This window comes from Gobius niger, assembly GCF_951799975.1.
Source record: "Gobius niger genome assembly, chromosome: 2".
In the NCBI taxonomy this organism is placed as follows: Eukaryota; Metazoa; Chordata; class Actinopteri; order Gobiiformes; family Gobiidae; genus Gobius; species Gobius niger.
Genome location: NC_136853.1, coordinates 358,187 through 375,159, shown reverse-complemented (window position 1 = coordinate 375,159; position 16,973 = coordinate 358,187). Strand labels below are relative to the sequence as shown.

The window sequence follows — 16,973 nt, the reverse complement described above, 5'->3', positions numbered from 1 at the left end:
GTAAAAACCTCAAAATCCACTGTTCCAAATTATTCTGCAACTCATCGTTTCAATACATTTTAAAGCTTGTAATTAACTGAAAATGCTCATGTGTTGAATTTGTAGCATTAGGAGCTCATATTTACTGAAATCAAAAGCTATTTCAATCAAAAGCATCTAAACAGGTCAAGTTATATTTTACCATAGGAGCTTCTTTGAGCAGCTTAAACATTCTTAAATCCATTAAAATTGTGAGTTTTTGGACAGTTTCTGCTTGGATTTCTTTGCAGGATGTTAGAATAACCTCAGAGCTGCTGTTTGGATGAAAACTGCCTCCCACCCTCATATAGTTTGTTTTTGTTGAGGCTCCAAAGGTTCTCAATAGGGCTGAGGTCAGGGGAGGAGGGGGTCCACATCATGAGTTTCTCTCCTTTCATGCCCATAGCAGCCAGTGATGCAGAGGTTTTCTTTACAGCAGGACATGGTGCGTTGTCATGATGAAGAGGATGTTGTTCTTTTTGTAGCATAGAAGTCAGTGGTCAGTCAGAAAGAGGTCATTTTCCCACCTTCAGGGAGCCTAAAGGGCCTAAAGGGGCCGACCAGCTCTCTCCCCATGACTCCGCCCCCTCCTTACTGACTCCGCCCCCTCCTTACTGACGTCACAGCCTTTTTGGGACATTGTGGTCATTCACCTCCATCCACTCCTCCATCCATTTGACCATCCAGGGTCACACGGCCTCATCAGTGAACAAGACTGTTTGAAAATGAGTCTCATGTATTTCTGAGCCACTGCAGCCGTTTCTGCTTCAGCTTCAGTGAACAGTTTAGGGGAGGCCGGATAGAAGGTTTATGCACAACTGCAGCCTCTGGAGGGTCCGACACCTTCATGTTCAGAGACTCCAGAGGCACCAGCAGCTTCAAATACCTGTCTGCTGCTTTGTAGCATCTGTTCTCCTAATCTGATGTGTTTGTCTGGCAGAAACCGTCCTCATTGTGCCTTTATCTGCATAAACCCGTGTGTGTCTGAATCATCCACAAATCTCTGATCAGTTCGATGATTACGCTTCATCTTTCATGAAATATCAAAGGTTTTCATACCGAGACCAAGACATTCAACTGTTTCACACTTTTCATCAGCAGAAAGATCCTTTTTCTTTCCCATATTGCTTGAAAATGATGATCTGCTTAACAAAGTGGAACATCCTTTTTCAGTAGTTTTTCCCTGAACTGGGCTTAACCTGAAAACTGATCATCTGAGATTAATGTCAGTGATTCAAAGAGCCCGAGACACGACACCATCCATGAGTTTCATTATTATTGTTGTTTTTTTACCTTTTTGAAACAAAAATCCAATTTGCATAATAATTTGGAACACAGTGTATAGACCCACAGCTGCACCACGAAGAGGAAGCGCCCGGTACAAACCTCATGTCCTGCAGCAGCGCGAGGCGAGTGCCGTCTGACCTGCTCCGCTCCTGCTCTCCTGGAAACAGCATGTGGATCATGGATAAAGCCAGGTTTAAAGTGGTTTAATTTAAGACTTGCAGAGCTGTTCTATAGTGGAAAGATCTGTCACCTTTTTTGAAATACTCATCCTTGTGAAGAACTGGGATGTTAAAAGTATGTTTGGAAAGTTAGGACTGAGTTAGAACACACCGTTTTCACTTAGTGTCTGAATAAAAGACTCCGGTTTGCATTAGCGTGTGCATTAGCATGTGCATTACCGTGTGCGTTAGCGTGTCCTCTGTGCTGCGCCTGCTGGGCCAGCCGCTCCTCTCGCGCCTGATAATGCAGCAGGTGAGACCAAAGAGACGACTTCCCCTGGAAAAGAAACCATCACATGAGCAAAGAGGAACCACACATGAGTTCAAATCACCCATCACCCATTGTAGAAATCATTAATGGAGAGTCCAGACCTTTAACGAGTGAGCGTCTCAAAGTGTCTCTGAGCTAAACGCTAACTCAAACTCGCTTCAGTTTCTGATTTTTGTGGGCTCAGATAAACTCGTAAAGCCCATAAACGATGTAAAGTCACCTGTTTGACGAGCAGCCCGTGGCTCCAGATCCGCTCCAGCAGGTCGCACAGGGACGCGATCAGAGTGTTCTCCTCCAGCCCCGTGATCAGGGCGTCTCCGTGACCCAACTCCACCGCCTCGCGCCCCATCTTCGCCACCAGCATGCGCTTCGTCTGACACACACACACGCTTAAAGATCAGGAGACGGAACCAGGGAAACATCTCCAAACTTGATCGATACTTCCTCCGCTGCATGTTTAGATCAGAGCAGCCCTTCCTCCAACTCCACTTATCCCAAAACTGTTCCTCTGAATCTAAAACCCTGGATTAAGTTCTCAAACTAAACACATCCGTTGTTGAAATGTAGGATCTGATGGATGCTGCCGGACCGTGATGAAAGGAGCATGTGCTTCCATAAAAACTGTAGAATTCTCAACAAAATGAAATGATCTCAAAGCCAAATGTAGTGCCACATGTTTACTGTTTGTACTGGACTCACATATGGAGGAATTTAACGGTGGTTTTGACATGACGGTCATGGGCCAAATCCAGCCTGTAATAATGAACATTCCTGGTTGTGAATTCTCGGGGTTAAAAGTGTGGGATGCCCCTGTGAATCCCCGTTACCTTGATGCGACACTCCTTCAGGAGCCCCTCCACGAACTTCCAGTTAGTCTGAGCGATGACGGCGGGAGAGAGATCCGAGAGTTTGGGCTGACGGAGGCTCAGAGTGCGGGCCTCGTGCAGCTGCTTCTGACCCGAGGGAGGAGGGAGAGAGGGGTTATAAAGGGGGAGACAGGAGGGAGGAGGGAGAGAGGGGTTATAAAGGGGGAGACAGGAGGGAGGAGGCAGAGAGGGGTTATAAAGGGGGAGACAGGAGGGAGGAGGGAGAGAGGGGTTATAAAGGGGAGACAGGAGGGAGGAGGGAGAGAGGGGTTATAAAGGGGGAGACAGGAGGGAGGAGGGAGAGAGGGGTTATAAAGGGGGAGACAGGAGGGAGGAGGCAGAGAGGGGTTATAAAGGGGGAGACAGGAGGGAGGAGGGAGAGAGGGGTTATAAAGGGGAGACAGGAGGGAGGAGGGAGAGAGGGGTTATAAAGGGGAGACAGGAGGGAGGAGGCAGAGAGGGGTTATAAAGGGGAGACAGGAGGGAGGAGGGAGAGAGGGGTTATAAAGGGGAGACAGGAGGGAGGAGGGAGAGAGGGGTTATAAAGGGGGAGACAGGAGGGAGGAGGGAGAGAGGGGTTATAAAGGGGAGACAGGAGGGAGGAGGCAGAGAGGGGTTATAAAGGGGAGACAGGGTTAGAGTCAAGCTCGGAGGGTCTGAAACTCAGTCTGAAAAGGTTTACAAGATCATATCGAACGTGCTGTTTGGAAAAACGTTTATCTCCAATGTTAAGACATGGGGGAAAATGGTCGCCTTAACCTTCAACTGAACGAAAAATGAGGATACAAATGAGGATAGAAATGAGGATACAAATGAGGATACAAATGAGGATACAAATATGACAGAAAAGTGCCCAAAGAAAAGCTACAAAAACATGCAGGCAAATCAACAAGAACGCAATAAAGAAAAGACAAAAAACTGACGAAAAAATGCTCCAAAAAGGTGACTCAAACGCTGTGACAACACAACAAAAAAAGTCATGATCAGTTTTGCAGATCTTAGCTTTCAAATGAGGCCGTTAGCTCCAGTGGAGAGTGACAAGGTCCAACCACATCAGAGACTCACACCGTGGGGGAGTGTAGGGTCAGACCGTGGGGGAGTGTAGGGTCAGACCGTGGGGGAGTGTAGGGTAAGACCGTGGGGGAGTGTAGGGTCAGACCGTGGGGGAGCGTAGGGTCAGACCGTGGGGGAGCGTAGGGTCAGACCGTGGGAGAGTGTAGGGTCAGACCGTGGGAGAGTGTAGGGTCAGACCGTGGGAGAGTGTAGGGTCAGACCGTGGGGGTTCGTTGGGTCAGACCGTGGGGGAGTGTAGGGTCAGACCGTGGGGGAGTGTAGGGTCAGACCGTGGGGGAGTGTAGGGTCAGACCGTGGGGGAGTGTAGGGTCAGACCGTGGGGGAGCGTAGGGTCAGACCGTGGGGGAGCGTAGGGTCAGACCGTGGGAGAGTGTAGGGTCAGACCGTGGGGGTTTGTTGGGTCAGACCGTGGGAGAGTGTAGGGTCAGACCGTGGGGGTTCGTTGGGTCAGACCGTGGGGGAGTGTAGGGTCAGACCGTGGGGGAGTGTAGGGTCAGACCGTGGGGGAGTGTAGGGTCAGACCGTGGGGGAGTGTAGGGTCAGACCGTGGGGGAGCGTAGGGTCAGACCGTGGGAGAGTGTAGGGTCAGACCGTGGGGGAGTGTAGGGTCAGACCGTGGGGGAGTGTAGGGTCAGACCGTGGGGGAGTGTAGGGTCAGACCGTGGGAGAGTGTAGGGTCAGACCGTGGGGGAGTGTAGGGTCACACCGTGGGAGAGTGTAGGGTCAGACCGTGGGAGAGTGTAGGGTCAGACCGTGGGGGTTCGTTGGGTCAGACCGTGGGGGTTCGTTGGGTCAGACCGTGGGGGTTCGTAGGGTCACACCGTGGGGGAGTGTAGGGTCAGACCGTGAGAGAGTGTAGGGTCAGACCGTTGGAGAGTGTAGGGTCAGACCGTAGGGGAGTGTAGGGTCAGACCGTGGGGGAGTGTAGGGTCAGACCGTGGGGGAGTGTAGGGTCAGACCGTGGGGGAGTGTAGGGTCAGACCGTGGGGGAGTGTAGGGTCAGACCGTGGGGGAGTGTAGGGTCACACCGTGGGGGAGTGTAGGGTCAGACCGTGGGAGAGTGTAGGGTCAGACCGTGGGGGAGTGTAGGGTCAGACCGTGGGGGAGTGTAGGGTCAGACCGTGGGGGAGTGTAGGGTCAGACCGTGGGAGAGTGTAGGGTCAGACCGTGGGGGAGTGTAGGGTCACACCGTGGGAGAGTGTAGGGTCAGACCGTGGGAGAGTGTAGGGTCAGACCGTGGGGGTTCGTTGGGTCAGACCGTGGGGGAGCGTAGGGTCAGACCGTGAGAGAGTGTAGGGTCAGACCGTGAGAGAGTGTAGGGTCAGACCGTTGGAGAGTGTAGGGTCAGACCGTAGGGGAGTGTAGGGTCAGACCGTGGGGGAGTGTAGGGTCAGACCGTGGGGGAGTGTAGGGTCAGACCGTGGGGGAGTGTAGGGTCAGACCGTGGGGGAGTGTAGGGTCAGACCGTGGGGGAGTGTAGGGTCAGACCGTGGGGGAGTGTAGGGTCAGACCGTGGGAGAGTGTAGGGTCAGACCGTGGGGGAGTGTAGGGTCAGACCGTGGGGGTTCGTTGGGTCAGACCGTGGGAGAGTGTAGGGTCAGACCGTGGGGGAGTGTAGGGTCAGACCGTGGGGGAGTGTAGGGTCAGACCGTTGGAGAGTGTAGGGTCAGACCGTGGGAGAGTGTCGGGTCAGACCGTGGGAGAGTGTAGGGTCAGACCGTGAGAGAGTGTAGGGTCAGACCGTGGGAGAGTGTAGGGTCAGACCGTGGGGGAGTGTAGGGTCAGACCGTGGGGGAGTGTAGGGTCAGACCGTGGGGGAGTGTAGGGTCAGACCGTGGGAGAGTGTAGGGTCAGACCGTGGGAGAGTGTAGGGTCAGACCGTGGGGGAGTGTAGGGTCAGACCGTGGGGGAGCATTGGGTCAGACCGTGGGAGAGTGTAGGGTCAGACCGTGGGAGAGTGTAGGGTCAGACCGTGAGAGAGTGTAGGGTCAGACCGTGAGAGAGTGTAGGGTCAGACCGTGGGGGAGTTTAGGGTCAGACCGTGGGAGAGTGTAGGGTCAGACCGTGGGAGAGTGTAGGGTCAGACCGTGAGAGAGTGTAGGGTCAGACCGTGAGAGAGTGTAGGGTCAGACCGTGGGGGAGTGTAGGGTCACACCGTGGGGGAGTGTAGGGTCAGACCGTGGGAGAGTGTAGGGTCAGACCGTGGGGGAGTGTAGGGTCACACCGTGGGAGAGTGTAGGGTCAGACCGTGGGAGAGTGTAGGGTCAGACCGTGGGAGAGTGTAGGGTCAGACCGTGGGGGAGTGTAGGGTCACACCGTGGGAGAGTGTAGGGTCAGACCGTGGGAGAGTGTAGGGTCAGACCGTGGGGGTTCGTTGGGTCAGACCGTGGGGGAGCGTAGGGTCAGACCGTGAGAGAGTGTAGGGTCAGACCGTTGGAGAGTGTAGGGTCAGACCGTGAGAGAGTGTAGGGTCAGACCGTTGGAGAGTGTAGGGTCAGACCGTGGGAGAGTGTAGGGTCAGACCGTTGGAGAGTGTAGGGTCAGACCGTGAGAGAGTGTAGGGTCAGACCGTGGGAGAGTGTAGGGTCAGACCGTAGGGGAGTGTAGGGTCAGACCGTGGGGGAGTGTAGGGTCAGACCGTGGGGGAGTGTAGGGTCAGACCGTGGGGGAGTGTAGGGTCAGACCGTGGGGGAGTGTAGGGTCAGACCGTGGGGGAGTGTAGGGTCAGACCGTGGGGGAGTGTAGGGTCACACCGTGGGGGAGTGTAGGGTCAGACCGTGGGGGAGTGTAGGGTCACACCGTGGGAGAGTGTAGGGTCAGACCGTGGGAGAGTGTAGGGTCAGACCGTGGGGGTTCGTTGGGTCAGACCGTGGGGGAGCGTAGGGTCAGACCGTGAGAGAGTGTAGGGTCAGACCGTGGGAGAGTGTAGGGTCAGACCGTGGGGGATCGTAGGGTCAGACCGTGGGGGATCGTAGGGTCAGACCGTGGGGGAGTGTAGGGTCAGACCGTGGGGGAGTGTAGGGTCAGACCGTGGGGGAGTGTAGGGTCAGACCGTGGGGGAGCGTAGGGTCAGACCGTAGGGGAGTGTAGGGTCAGACCGTGGGAGAGTGTAGGGTCAGACCGTGGGGGAGTGTAGGGTCAGACCGTGGGGGTTCGTTGGGTCAGACCGTGGGAGAGTGTAGGGTCAGACCGTGGGGGAGTGTAGGGTCAGACCGTGGGGGAGTGTAGGGTCAGACCGTTGGAGAGTGTAGGGTCAGACCGTGGGAGAGTGTCGGGTCAGACCGTGGGAGAGTGTAGGGTCAGACCGTGAGAGAGTGTAGGGTCAGACCGTGAGAGAGTGTAGGGTCAGACCGTGGGGGAGTGTAGGGTCAGACCGTGGGGGAGTGTAGGGTCAGACCGTGGGGGAGTGTAGGGTCAGACCGTGAGAGAGTGTAGGGTCAGACCGTGAGAGAGTGTAGGGTCAGACCGTGGGAGAGTGTAGGGTCAGACCGTGGGGGAGTGTAGGGTCAGACCGTGGGGGAGTGTAGGGTCAGACCGTGGGAGAGTGTAGGGTCAGACCGTGGGGGAGTGTAGGGTCAGACCGTGGGAGAGTGTAGGGTCAGACCGTGGGGGAGCATTGGGTCAGACCGTGGGAGAGTGTAGGGTCAGACCGTGGGAGAGTGTAGGGTCAGACCGTGGGAGAGTGTAGGGTCAGACCGTGGGGGAGTTTAGGGTCAGACCGTGGGAGAGTGTAGGGTCAGACCGTGGGAGAGTGTAGGGTCAGACCGTGAGAGAGTGTAGGGTCAGACCGTGAGAGAGTGTAGGGTCACACCGTGAGAGAGTGTAGGGTCAGACCGTGAGAGAGTGTAGGGTCAGACCGTGAGAGAGTGTAGGGTCAGACCGTGGGGGAGTTTAGGGTCAGACCGTGGGAGAGTGTAGGGTCAGACCGTGAGAGAGTGTAGGGTCAGACCGTGGGGGAGTTTAGGGTCAGACCGTGGGAGAGTGTAGGGTCAGACCGTGGGAGAGTGTAGGGTCAGACCGTGAGAGAGTGTAGGGTCAGACCGTGAGAGAGTGTAGGGTCAGACCGTTGGAGAGTGTAGGGTCAGACCGTGGGGGAGTGTAGGGTCAGACCGTGGGGGAGTGTAGGGTCAGACCGTGGGAGAGTGTAGGGTCAGACCGTGGGAGAGTGTAGGGTCAGACCGTGGGGGAGTTTAGGGTCAGACCGTGGGGGAGTGTAGGGTCAGACCGTGGGAGAGTGTAGGGTCAGACCGTGGGGGAGTGTAGGGTCAGACCGTGGGAGAGTGTAGGGTCAGACCGTGGGGGAGTTTAGGGTCAGACCGTAGGGGAGTGTAGGGTCAGACCGTGGGGGAGTGTAGGGTCAGACCGTGGGGGAGTGTAGGGTCAGACCGTAGGGGAGTGTAGGGTCAGACCGTGGGAGAGTGTAGGGTCAGACCGTGGGGGAGTGTAGGGTCAGACCGTGGGAGAGTGTAGGGTCAGACCGTGGGGGAGTGTAGGGTCAGACCGTGGGGGAGCGTAGGGTCAGACCGTGGGGGAGTGTAGGGTCAGACCGTAGGGGAGTGTAGGGTCAGACCGTGGGAGAGTGTAGGGTCAGACCGTGGGGGAGTGTAGGGTCAGACCGTGGGAGAGTGTAGGGTCAGACCGTGGGGGAGTGTAGGGTCAGACCGTGGGGGAGCGTAGGGTCAGACCGTGGGGGAGTGTAGGGTCAGACCGTGGGGGAGCGTAGGGTCAGACCGTGGGAGAGCGTAGGGTCAGACCGTAGGGGAGTGTAGGGTCAGACCGTAGGGGAGTGTAGGGTCAGACCGTAGGGGAGCGTAGGGTCAGACCGTAGGGGAGTGTAGGGTCAGACCGTGGGGGAGTGTAGGGTCAGACCGTGGGTGTTCGTCAGGTCAGACCGTGGGGGAGTGTAGGGTCAGACCGTGGGGGAGTGTAGGGTCAGACCGTAGGGGAGTGTAGGGTCAGACCGTGGGGGAGTGTAGGGTCAGACCGTGGGAGAGTGTAGGGTCAGACCGTGGGGGAGTGTAGGGTCAGACCGTGGGGGTTCGTTGGGTCAGACCGTGGGAGAGTGTAGGGTCAGACCGTGGGGGAGTGTAGGGTCAGACCGTGGGAGAGTGTAGGGTCAGACCGTGGGGGTTCGTTGGGTCAGACCATGGGAGAGTGTAGGGTCAGACCGTGGGAGAGTGTAGGGTCAGACCGTGGGAGAGCGTAGGGTCAGACCGTGGGAGAGTGTAGGGTCAGACCGTGGGGGAGTGTAGGGTCAGACCGTGGGGGTTCGTTGGGTCAGACCGTGGGAGAGTGTAGGGTCAGACCGTGGGGGTTCGTTGGGTCAGACCGTGGGAGAGTGTAGGGTCAGACCGTGGGAGAGTGTAGGGTCAGACCGTGGGGGAGTGTAGGGTCAGACCGTGGGGGAGTGTAGGGTCAGACCGTGGGGGTTCGTAGGGTCAGACCGTGGGAGAGTGTAGGGTCAGACCGTGGGGGAGTGTAGGGTCAGACCGTGGGGGAGTGTAGGGTCAGACCGTGGGGGAGTGTAGGGTCAGACCGTGGGAGAGTGTAGGGTCAGACCGTGGGAGAGTGTAGGGTCAGACCGTGGGGGAGCGTAGGGTCAGACCGTGGGAGAGTGTAGGGTCAGACCGTGGGAGAGTGTAGGGTCAGACCGTGGGAGAGTGTAGGGTCAGACCGTGGGAGAGTGTAGGGTCACACCGTGGGGGAGCATTGGGTCAGACCGTGGGGGAGCGTAGGGTCAGACCGTGGGGGTTCGTAGGGTCAGACCGTGGGGGAGTGTAGGGTCAGACCGTGGGGGAGTGTAGGGTCAGACCGTGGGGGTTCGTAGGGTCAGACCGTGGGGGAGTGTAGGGTCAGACCGTGGGGGAGTGTAGGGTCAGACCGTGGGGGTTCGTAGGGTCAGACCGTGGGGGAGTGTAGGGTCAGACCGTGGGGGAGTGTAGGGTCACACCGTGGGGGAGTGTAGGGTCAGACCGTGGGAGAGTGTAGGGTCAGACCGTGGGAGAGTGTAGGGTCAGACCGTGGGGGAGTGTAGGGTCAGACCGTGGGAGAGTGTAGGGTCAGACCGTGGGGGTTCGTAGGGTCAGACCGTGGGGGAGTGTAGGGTCAGACCGTGGGGGAGTGTAGGGTCAGACCGTGGGGGAGTGTAGGGTCAGACCGTGGGGGTTCGTTGGGTCAGACCGTGGGGGTTCGTAGGGTCAGACCGTGGGGGAGTGTAGGGTCAGACCGTGGGGGTTCGTAGGGTCAGACCGTGGGGGTTCGTAGGGTCAGACCGTGGGGGTTCGTTGGGTCAGACCGTGGGGGAGTGTAGGGTCAGACCGTGGGGGTTCGTAGGGTCAGACCGTGGGGGAGTGTAGGGTCAGACCGTGGGGGAGTGTAGGGTCAGACCGTGGGGGTTCGTAGGGTCAGACCGTGGGGGAGTGTAGGGTCAGACCGTGGGGGAGTGTAGGGTCAGACCGTGGGGGTTCGTAGGGTCAGACCGTGGGGGAGTGTAGGGTCAGACCGTGGGGGAGTGTAGGGTCAGACCGTGGGGGTTCGTAGGGTCAGACCGTGGGGGAGTGTAGGGTCAGACCGTGGGGGTTCGTAGGGTCAGACCGTGGGGGTTCGTTGGGTCAGACCGTGGGGGAGTGTAGGGTCAGACCGTGGGAGAGCGTAGGGTCAGACCGTGGGGGTTCGTTGGGTCAGACCGTGGGGGAGTGTAGGGTCAGACCGTGGGAGAGCGTAGGGTCAGACCGTGGGGGTTCGTAGGGTCAGACCGTGGGGGTTCGTTGGGTCAGACCGTGGGGGTTCGTTGGGTCAGACCGTGGGAGAGCGTAGGGTCAGACCGTGGGGGTTCGTTGGGTCAGACCGTGGGGGAGTGTAGGGTCAGACCGTGGGAGAGTGTAGGGTCAGACCGTGGGGGTTCGTAGGGTCAGACCGTGGGGGTTCGTTGGGTCAGACCGTGGGGGAGTGTAGGGTCAGACCGTGGGGGAGTGTAGGGTCAGACCGTGGGGGAGCGTAGGGTCAGACCGTGGGAGAGTGTAGGGTCAGACCGTGGGAGAGTGTAGGGTCAGACCGTGGGGGAGTGTAGGGTCAGACCGTGGGGGAGTGTAGGGTCAGACCGTGGGGGAGTGTAGGGTCAGACCGTGGGGGAGTGTAGGGTCAGACCGTGGGGGAGCGTAGGGTCAGACCGTGGGAGAGTGTAGGGTCAGACCGTGGGGGAGCGTAGGGTCAGACCGTGGGGGTTTGTTGGGTCAGACCGTGGGAGAGTGTAGGGTCAGACCGTGGGGGAGTGTAGGGTCAGACCGTGGGAGAGTGTCGGGTCAGACCGTGGGGGAGTGTAGGGTCAGACCGTGGGAGAGTGTAGGGTCAGACCGTGGGGGTTCGTTGGGTCAGACCGTGGGAGAGTGTAGGGTCAGACCGTGGGAGAGTGTAGGGTCAGACCGTGGGGGAGTGTAGGGTCAGACCGTGGGGGAGTGTAGGGTCAGACCGTGGGGGAGTGTAGGGTCAGACCGTGGGGGAGTGTAGGGTCAGACCGTGGGGGAGTGTTGGGTCAGACCGTGGGAGAGTGTAGGGTCAGACGGTGGGGGAGCGTAGGGTCAGACCGTGGGGGAGTGTAGGGTCAGACCGTGGGGGTTTGTTGGGTCAGACCGTGGGAGAGTGTAGGGTCAGACCGTGGGGGAGTGTAGGGTCAGACCGTGGGGGAGTGTAGGGTCAGACCGTGGGGGAGTGTAGGGTCAGACCGTGGGAGAGTGTAGGGTCAGACCGTGGGGGTTCGTTGGGTCAGACTGTGGGAGAGTGTAGGGTCAGACCGTGGGGGTTCGTTGGGTCAGACCGTGGGAGAGTGTAGGGTCAGACCGTGGGAGAGTGTAGGGTCAGACCGTGGGGGAGTGTAGGGTCAGACCGTGGGGGAGCGTAGGGTCAGACCGTGGGAGAGCGTAGGGTCAGACCGTGGGGGAGCGTAGGGTCAGACCGTGGGGGAGCGTAGGGTCAGACCGTGGGGGTTCGTTGGGTCAGACCGTGGGGGTTCGTTGGGTCAGACCGTGGGGGAGCGTAGGGTCAGACCGTGGGAGAGTGTAGGGTCAGACCGTGGGGGAGTGTAGGGTCAGACCGTGGGGGAGTGTAGGGTCAGACCGTGGGGGAGTGTAGGGTCAGACCGTGGGGGAGTGTAGGGTCAGACCGTGGGGGAGTGTAGGGTCAGACCGTGGGGGAGCGTAGGGTCAGACCGTGGGGGTTCGTTGGGTCAGACCGTGGGAGAGTGTAGGGTCAGACCGTGGGGGAGCGTAGGGTCAGACCGTGGGAGAGTGTAGGGTCAGACCGTGGGGGAGTGTAGGGTCAGACCGTGGGGGAGCGTAGGGTCAGACCGTGGGGGAGTGTAGGGTCAGACCGTGGGAGAGTGTAGGGTCAGACCGTGGGGGAGCGTAGGGTCAGACCGTGGGGGAGTGTAGGGTCAGACCGTGGGAGAGTGTAGGGTCAGACCGTGGGGGAGTGTAGGGTCAGACCGTGGGGGAGTGTAGGGTCAGACCATGGGAGAGTGTAGGGTCAGACCGTGGGAGAGTGTAGGGTCAGACCCTGGGAGAGTGTAGGGTCAGACCGTGGGGGAGTGTAGGGTCAGACCGTGGGGGAGTGTAGGGTCAGACCGTGGGGGAGCGTAGGGTCAGACCCTGGGAGAGTGTAGGGTCAGACCGTGGGGGTTCGTAGGGTCAGACCGTGGGAGAGTGTAGGGTCAGACCGTGGGGGAGCGTAGGGTCAGACCGTGGGGGAGTGTAGGGTCAGACCGTGGGGGAGTGTAGGGTCAGACCGTGGGGGAGTGTAGGGTCAGACCGTGGGGGAGCGTAGGGTCAGACCGTGGGGGAGCGTAGGGTCAGACCGTGGGGGAGTGTAGGGTCAGACCGTGGGGGAGCGTAGGGTCAGACCGTGGGGGTTCGTTGGGTCAGACCGTGGGAGAGTGTAGGGTCAGACCGTGGGAGAGTGTAGGGTCAGACCGTGGGGGAGTGTAGGGTCAGACCGTGGGGGTTCGTTGGGTCAGACCGTGGGAGAGTGTAGGGTCAGACCGTGGGAGAGTGTAGGGTCAGACCGTGGGGGAGTGTAGGGTCAGACCGTGGGAGAGTGTAGGGTCAGACCGTGGGGGTTCGTTGGGTCAGACCATGGGAGAGTGTAGGGTCAGACCGTGGGAGAGTGTAGGGTCAGACCGTGGGAGAGCGTAGGGTCAGACCGTGGGAGAGTGTAGGGTCAGACCGTGGGGGAGTGTAGGGTCAGACCGTGGGGGTTCGTTGGGTCAGACCGTGGGAGAGTGTAGGGTCAGACCGTGGGAGAGTGTAGGGTCAGACCGTGGGGGAGTGTAGGGTCAGACCGTGGGGGAGTGTAGGGTCAGACCGTGGGGGTTCGTAGGGTCAGACCGTGGGAGAGTGTAGGGTCAGACCGTGGGGGAGTGTAGGGTCAGACCGTGGGGGAGTGTAGGGTCAGACCGTGGGGGTTCGTAGGGTCAGACCGTGGGGGAGTGTAGGGTCAGACCGTGGGGGTTCGTAGGGTCAGACCGTGGGAGAGTGTAGGGTCAGACCGTGGGGGTTCGTAGGGTCAGACCGTGGGGGAGTGTAGGGTCAGACCGTGGGGGTTCGTAGGGTCAGACCGTGGGAGAGTGTAGGGTCAGACCGTGGGGGAGCGTAGGGTCAGACCGTGGGGGAGCGTAGGGTCAGACCGTGGGGGTTCGTAGGGTCAGACCGTGGGGGTTCGTTGGGTCAGACCGTGGGAGAGTGTAGGGTCAGACCGTGGGGGAGCGTAGGGTCAGACCGTGGGAGAGTGTAGGGTCAGACCGTGGGGGAGTGTAGGGTCAGACCGTGGGAGAGTGTAGGGTCAGACCGTGGGGGTTCGTTGGGTCAGACCGTGGGAGAGTGTAGGGTCAGACCGTGGGGGAGCGTAGGGTCAGACCGTGGGAGAGTGTAGGGTCAGACCGTGGGAGAGTGTAGGGTCAGACCGTGGGAGAGTGTAGGGTCAGACCGTGGGGGAGTGTAGGGTCAGACCGTGGGGGAGTGTAGGGTCAGACCGTGGGTGTTCGTCAGGTCAGACCGTGGGGGAGCGTAGGGTCAGACCGTGGGGGAGTGTAGGGTCAGACCGTGGGGGAGTGTAGGGTCAGACCGTGGGGGAGTGTAGGGTCAGACCGTGGGGGAGTGTAGGGTCAGACCGTGGGGGAGTGTAGGGTCAGACCGTGGGAGAGTGTAGGGTCAGACCGTGGGGGAGTGTAGGGTCAGACCGTGGGAGAGTGTAGGGTCAGACCGTGGGGGAGTGTAGGGTCAGACCGTGGGAGAGTGTAGGGTCAGACCGTGGGGGAGTGTAGGGTCAGACCGTGGGGGAGTGTAGGGTCAGACCGTGGGGGAGCGCAGGGTCAGACCGTGGGTGTTCGTCAGGTCAGACCGTGGGGGAGCGTAGGGTCAGACCGTGGGGGAGTGTAGGGTCAGACCGTGGGGGAGTGTAGGGTCAGACCGTGGGGGAGTGTAGGGTCAGACCGTGGGAGAGTGTAGGGTCAGACCGTGGGGGAGTGTAGGGTCAGACCGTGGGAGAGTGTAGGGTCAGACCGTGGGGGAGTGTAGGGTCAGACCGTGGGAGAGTGTAGGGTCAGACCGTGGGGGAGTGTAGGGTCAGACCGTGGGGGAGTGTAGGGTCAGACCGTGGGGGAGCGCAGGGTCAGACCGTGGGTGTTCGTCAGGTCAGACCGTGGGGGAGCGTAGGGTCAGACCGTGGGGGTTTGTTGGGTCAGACCGTGGGGGTTTGTTGGGTCAGACCGTGGGGGTTCGTTGGGTCAGACCGTGGGGGTTCGTTGGGTCAGAGGGGCACACGGCACGTACCAGGCAGGAGGCCGACGCAGACTTTTTGGGCGGTTTGAGGGGGCGGTCGGAGCCGTGGTCCCACTCCCAGAAGGCCATGGAGTTCAGGAGTGAGGAGCGCTCCACCTCCACCTGTGGCTACAGCGCGAGCGCACGGCCATGCAGACCAAAGAGAAGCAGACATGAGGCATGCAAACGTAAAAGAGCAGACAGAGGAGGACAGAGGGGAGAGGGCGGGGGTGTAGGGCAGGGTCGGCACCTCTTTCAGATCGTTGTCCAGTCTGGGCGGTTCCTTCTTTCGCTGAGGGCTGGAGGGAGTGGCTGCGCCTCTGTGTGTCCACCTGGAAGGGAAGGAACAGGGTTTACTCTGGTGTATGGTCTGTATAGTCTGTATAGTATGGTAAACCCTCCAGGACCTGGCGTGGGGGCGGGGCCTGTGCTGGAGTATAGTAGAGTAAACCCTCCAAGACCTGGCGTGGGGGCGGGGCCTGTGCTGGAGTATAGTATGGTAAACCCTCCGGGACCTGGCGTGGGGGCGGGGCCTGTGCTGGAGTATAGTATGGTAAACCCTCCGGGACCTGGCGTGGGGGCGGGGCCTGTGCTGGAGTATAGTAGAGTAAACCCTCCAGGACCTGGCGTGGGGGCGGGGCCTGTGCTGGAGTATAGTCTGTAAACCCTCCAGGACCTGGCGTGGGGGCGGGGCCTGTGCTGGAGTGTAGTCTGTAAACCCTCCGGGACCTGGCGTGGGGGCGGGGCCTGTGCTGCAGTATAGTCTGTAAACCCTCCAGGACCTGGCGTGGGGGCGGGGCCTGTGCTGCAGTATAGTCTGTAAACCCTCCAGGACCTGGCGTGGGGGCGGGGCCTGTGACTCCGCTGACTCACCTGTTGCCGGGCGGGGCGTTGAGGACGTCGGGCTGCAGCGTCGGGAAGAAGCCTGGGCTGAAGCGGCCCTGACCGATCCGCATGTTCAGCAGGTGAGGGAGCACGGCAGTGTGGTCCAGCTTCAGACAGCGCTGCTCCACGGCCCAGGCTGAAACACACATGTATACAGCAAATATTCAAATATATACAGCAAATATTCATATATATACAACAAATATTCATATATATACAACAAATATTCATATATATTAGAGGTGGGCCGTTATCGGCGTTAACGTGCTGCGTTAACGCGAGACTCTTATCGGGCGATAAAAAAAATAGGGCCGTTAATCTATATTTTCTGATCTGGTAAGATGACCCACATTACCCGTAAATAAACACTTGGGGACTCCTGCCACAACTGTCCCATGTTCTTGAGCAGGTCATAGTTGCAGAAGAGGAGATTTAGTTTGTCACAAAGCTACTGACTGTAAACAGTTCATCAGGACCTCAAATGTCGGCCTACAGTTCAAAATGAATGTTTAACTGAATAAACAGTTAGTAAACACAAGTGCATCTTCTTGAGCATGAATTATTTTCATCACCAATTATCATAGTAGAACGTTCTCAAGCAGTTTGTGATGCATTTTGGAAACAGGAGATGAGCCCCTGGTCTAACGCACCGCCTGACCTGAGAAACTCGCTCTCAAAGACTTACTTTTAGTCATTATTTGGGCAGCACACGAATGGCTTCAGCAGAATTCAAGCGAGACATTTTAATCTAGATTAATCTGGTCCGACTCCTCCGAGCCAGAATCATCTGAAGGCGTTTTCACACAGGCCTTAGTTAGGTCGACCTAAAGGGGCTTTTAGGTGAGTGTGAATCCAACCCCAGCACTTTACATTGGTCCAAAAAAGCCTTAAATCGACTGCATGAACTGTTTGTTTCAATCGACAATAACTTCAGAACTAAACTAGTTAGAAACTTAATCTTTGTGCAGCTTGTTCCGCTCTTCACTTTGAGCTGGTCTCTCTGATCCTCCAAATTACAGCGAGGCAACAAACTAGTCAAACCAGCGCCCCCTGGATATAAAACGGCTTTTGCTCATGTTTCCGTGTCCTGCAGATCTTCCAGAGTTAGTGGTTTATTTCAGCTTCACTCTGATGTCTTAGAGGCAGTGATGATGTTTACTGTCACAGGCCGACGTCAGAACAGCAGAACTTCACAGACGTGGGCAACACTCTGAACCTTCAACCACTTCAACCCAGTTACACCTGAACAACATGCTTATTATCACGCTGTATAAAGCATCTGTTTCTCTCCCCAATTCACTCAATTCTCAAACAGGAAACATATTCTAAAACATATTTGTGCTTTATTCCAGAAAGAGCTTGTATCTACTCCCCATGTTGTGTCACATTGGACCCAGTTTGTAGGTAATATTTCATGGACACTTTTTCTGAAAACAAACAAAGTAAAAGAGGTTTCGTACTAAATCCTAAATATTATCCTGATCATTCTTTTATGACTAAATTCAAAAGGGACATTGATGTGAACTGCTCTTTCTGTGGAAGTCCT

At 58.0% G+C, this 16,973-nt stretch overlaps 1 protein-coding gene across 1 annotated transcript in view; it reads right to left on the bottom strand.

The window, feature by feature from the left end:
• Positions 1-16,973, bottom strand: part of LOC306959956 (DENN domain-containing protein 5B-like) — a gene marked incomplete at its 5' end in the record, with an annotated part of 67,868 nt that overhangs the window by 6,242 nt on the left and 44,653 nt on the right. The window contains 6 exons of the mRNA XM_079552214.1: positions 1,405-1,462; positions 1,704-1,800; positions 2,015-2,167; positions 2,622-2,747; positions 14,793-14,874; positions 15,416-15,563. Coding sequence (XP_079408340.1) covers positions 1,405-1,462; positions 1,704-1,800; positions 2,015-2,167; positions 2,622-2,747; positions 14,793-14,874; positions 15,416-15,563 — 664 coding nt within the window. The remainder of the gene's footprint in view (positions 1-1,404; positions 1,463-1,703; positions 1,801-2,014; positions 2,168-2,621; positions 2,748-14,792; positions 14,875-15,415; positions 15,564-16,973) is intronic.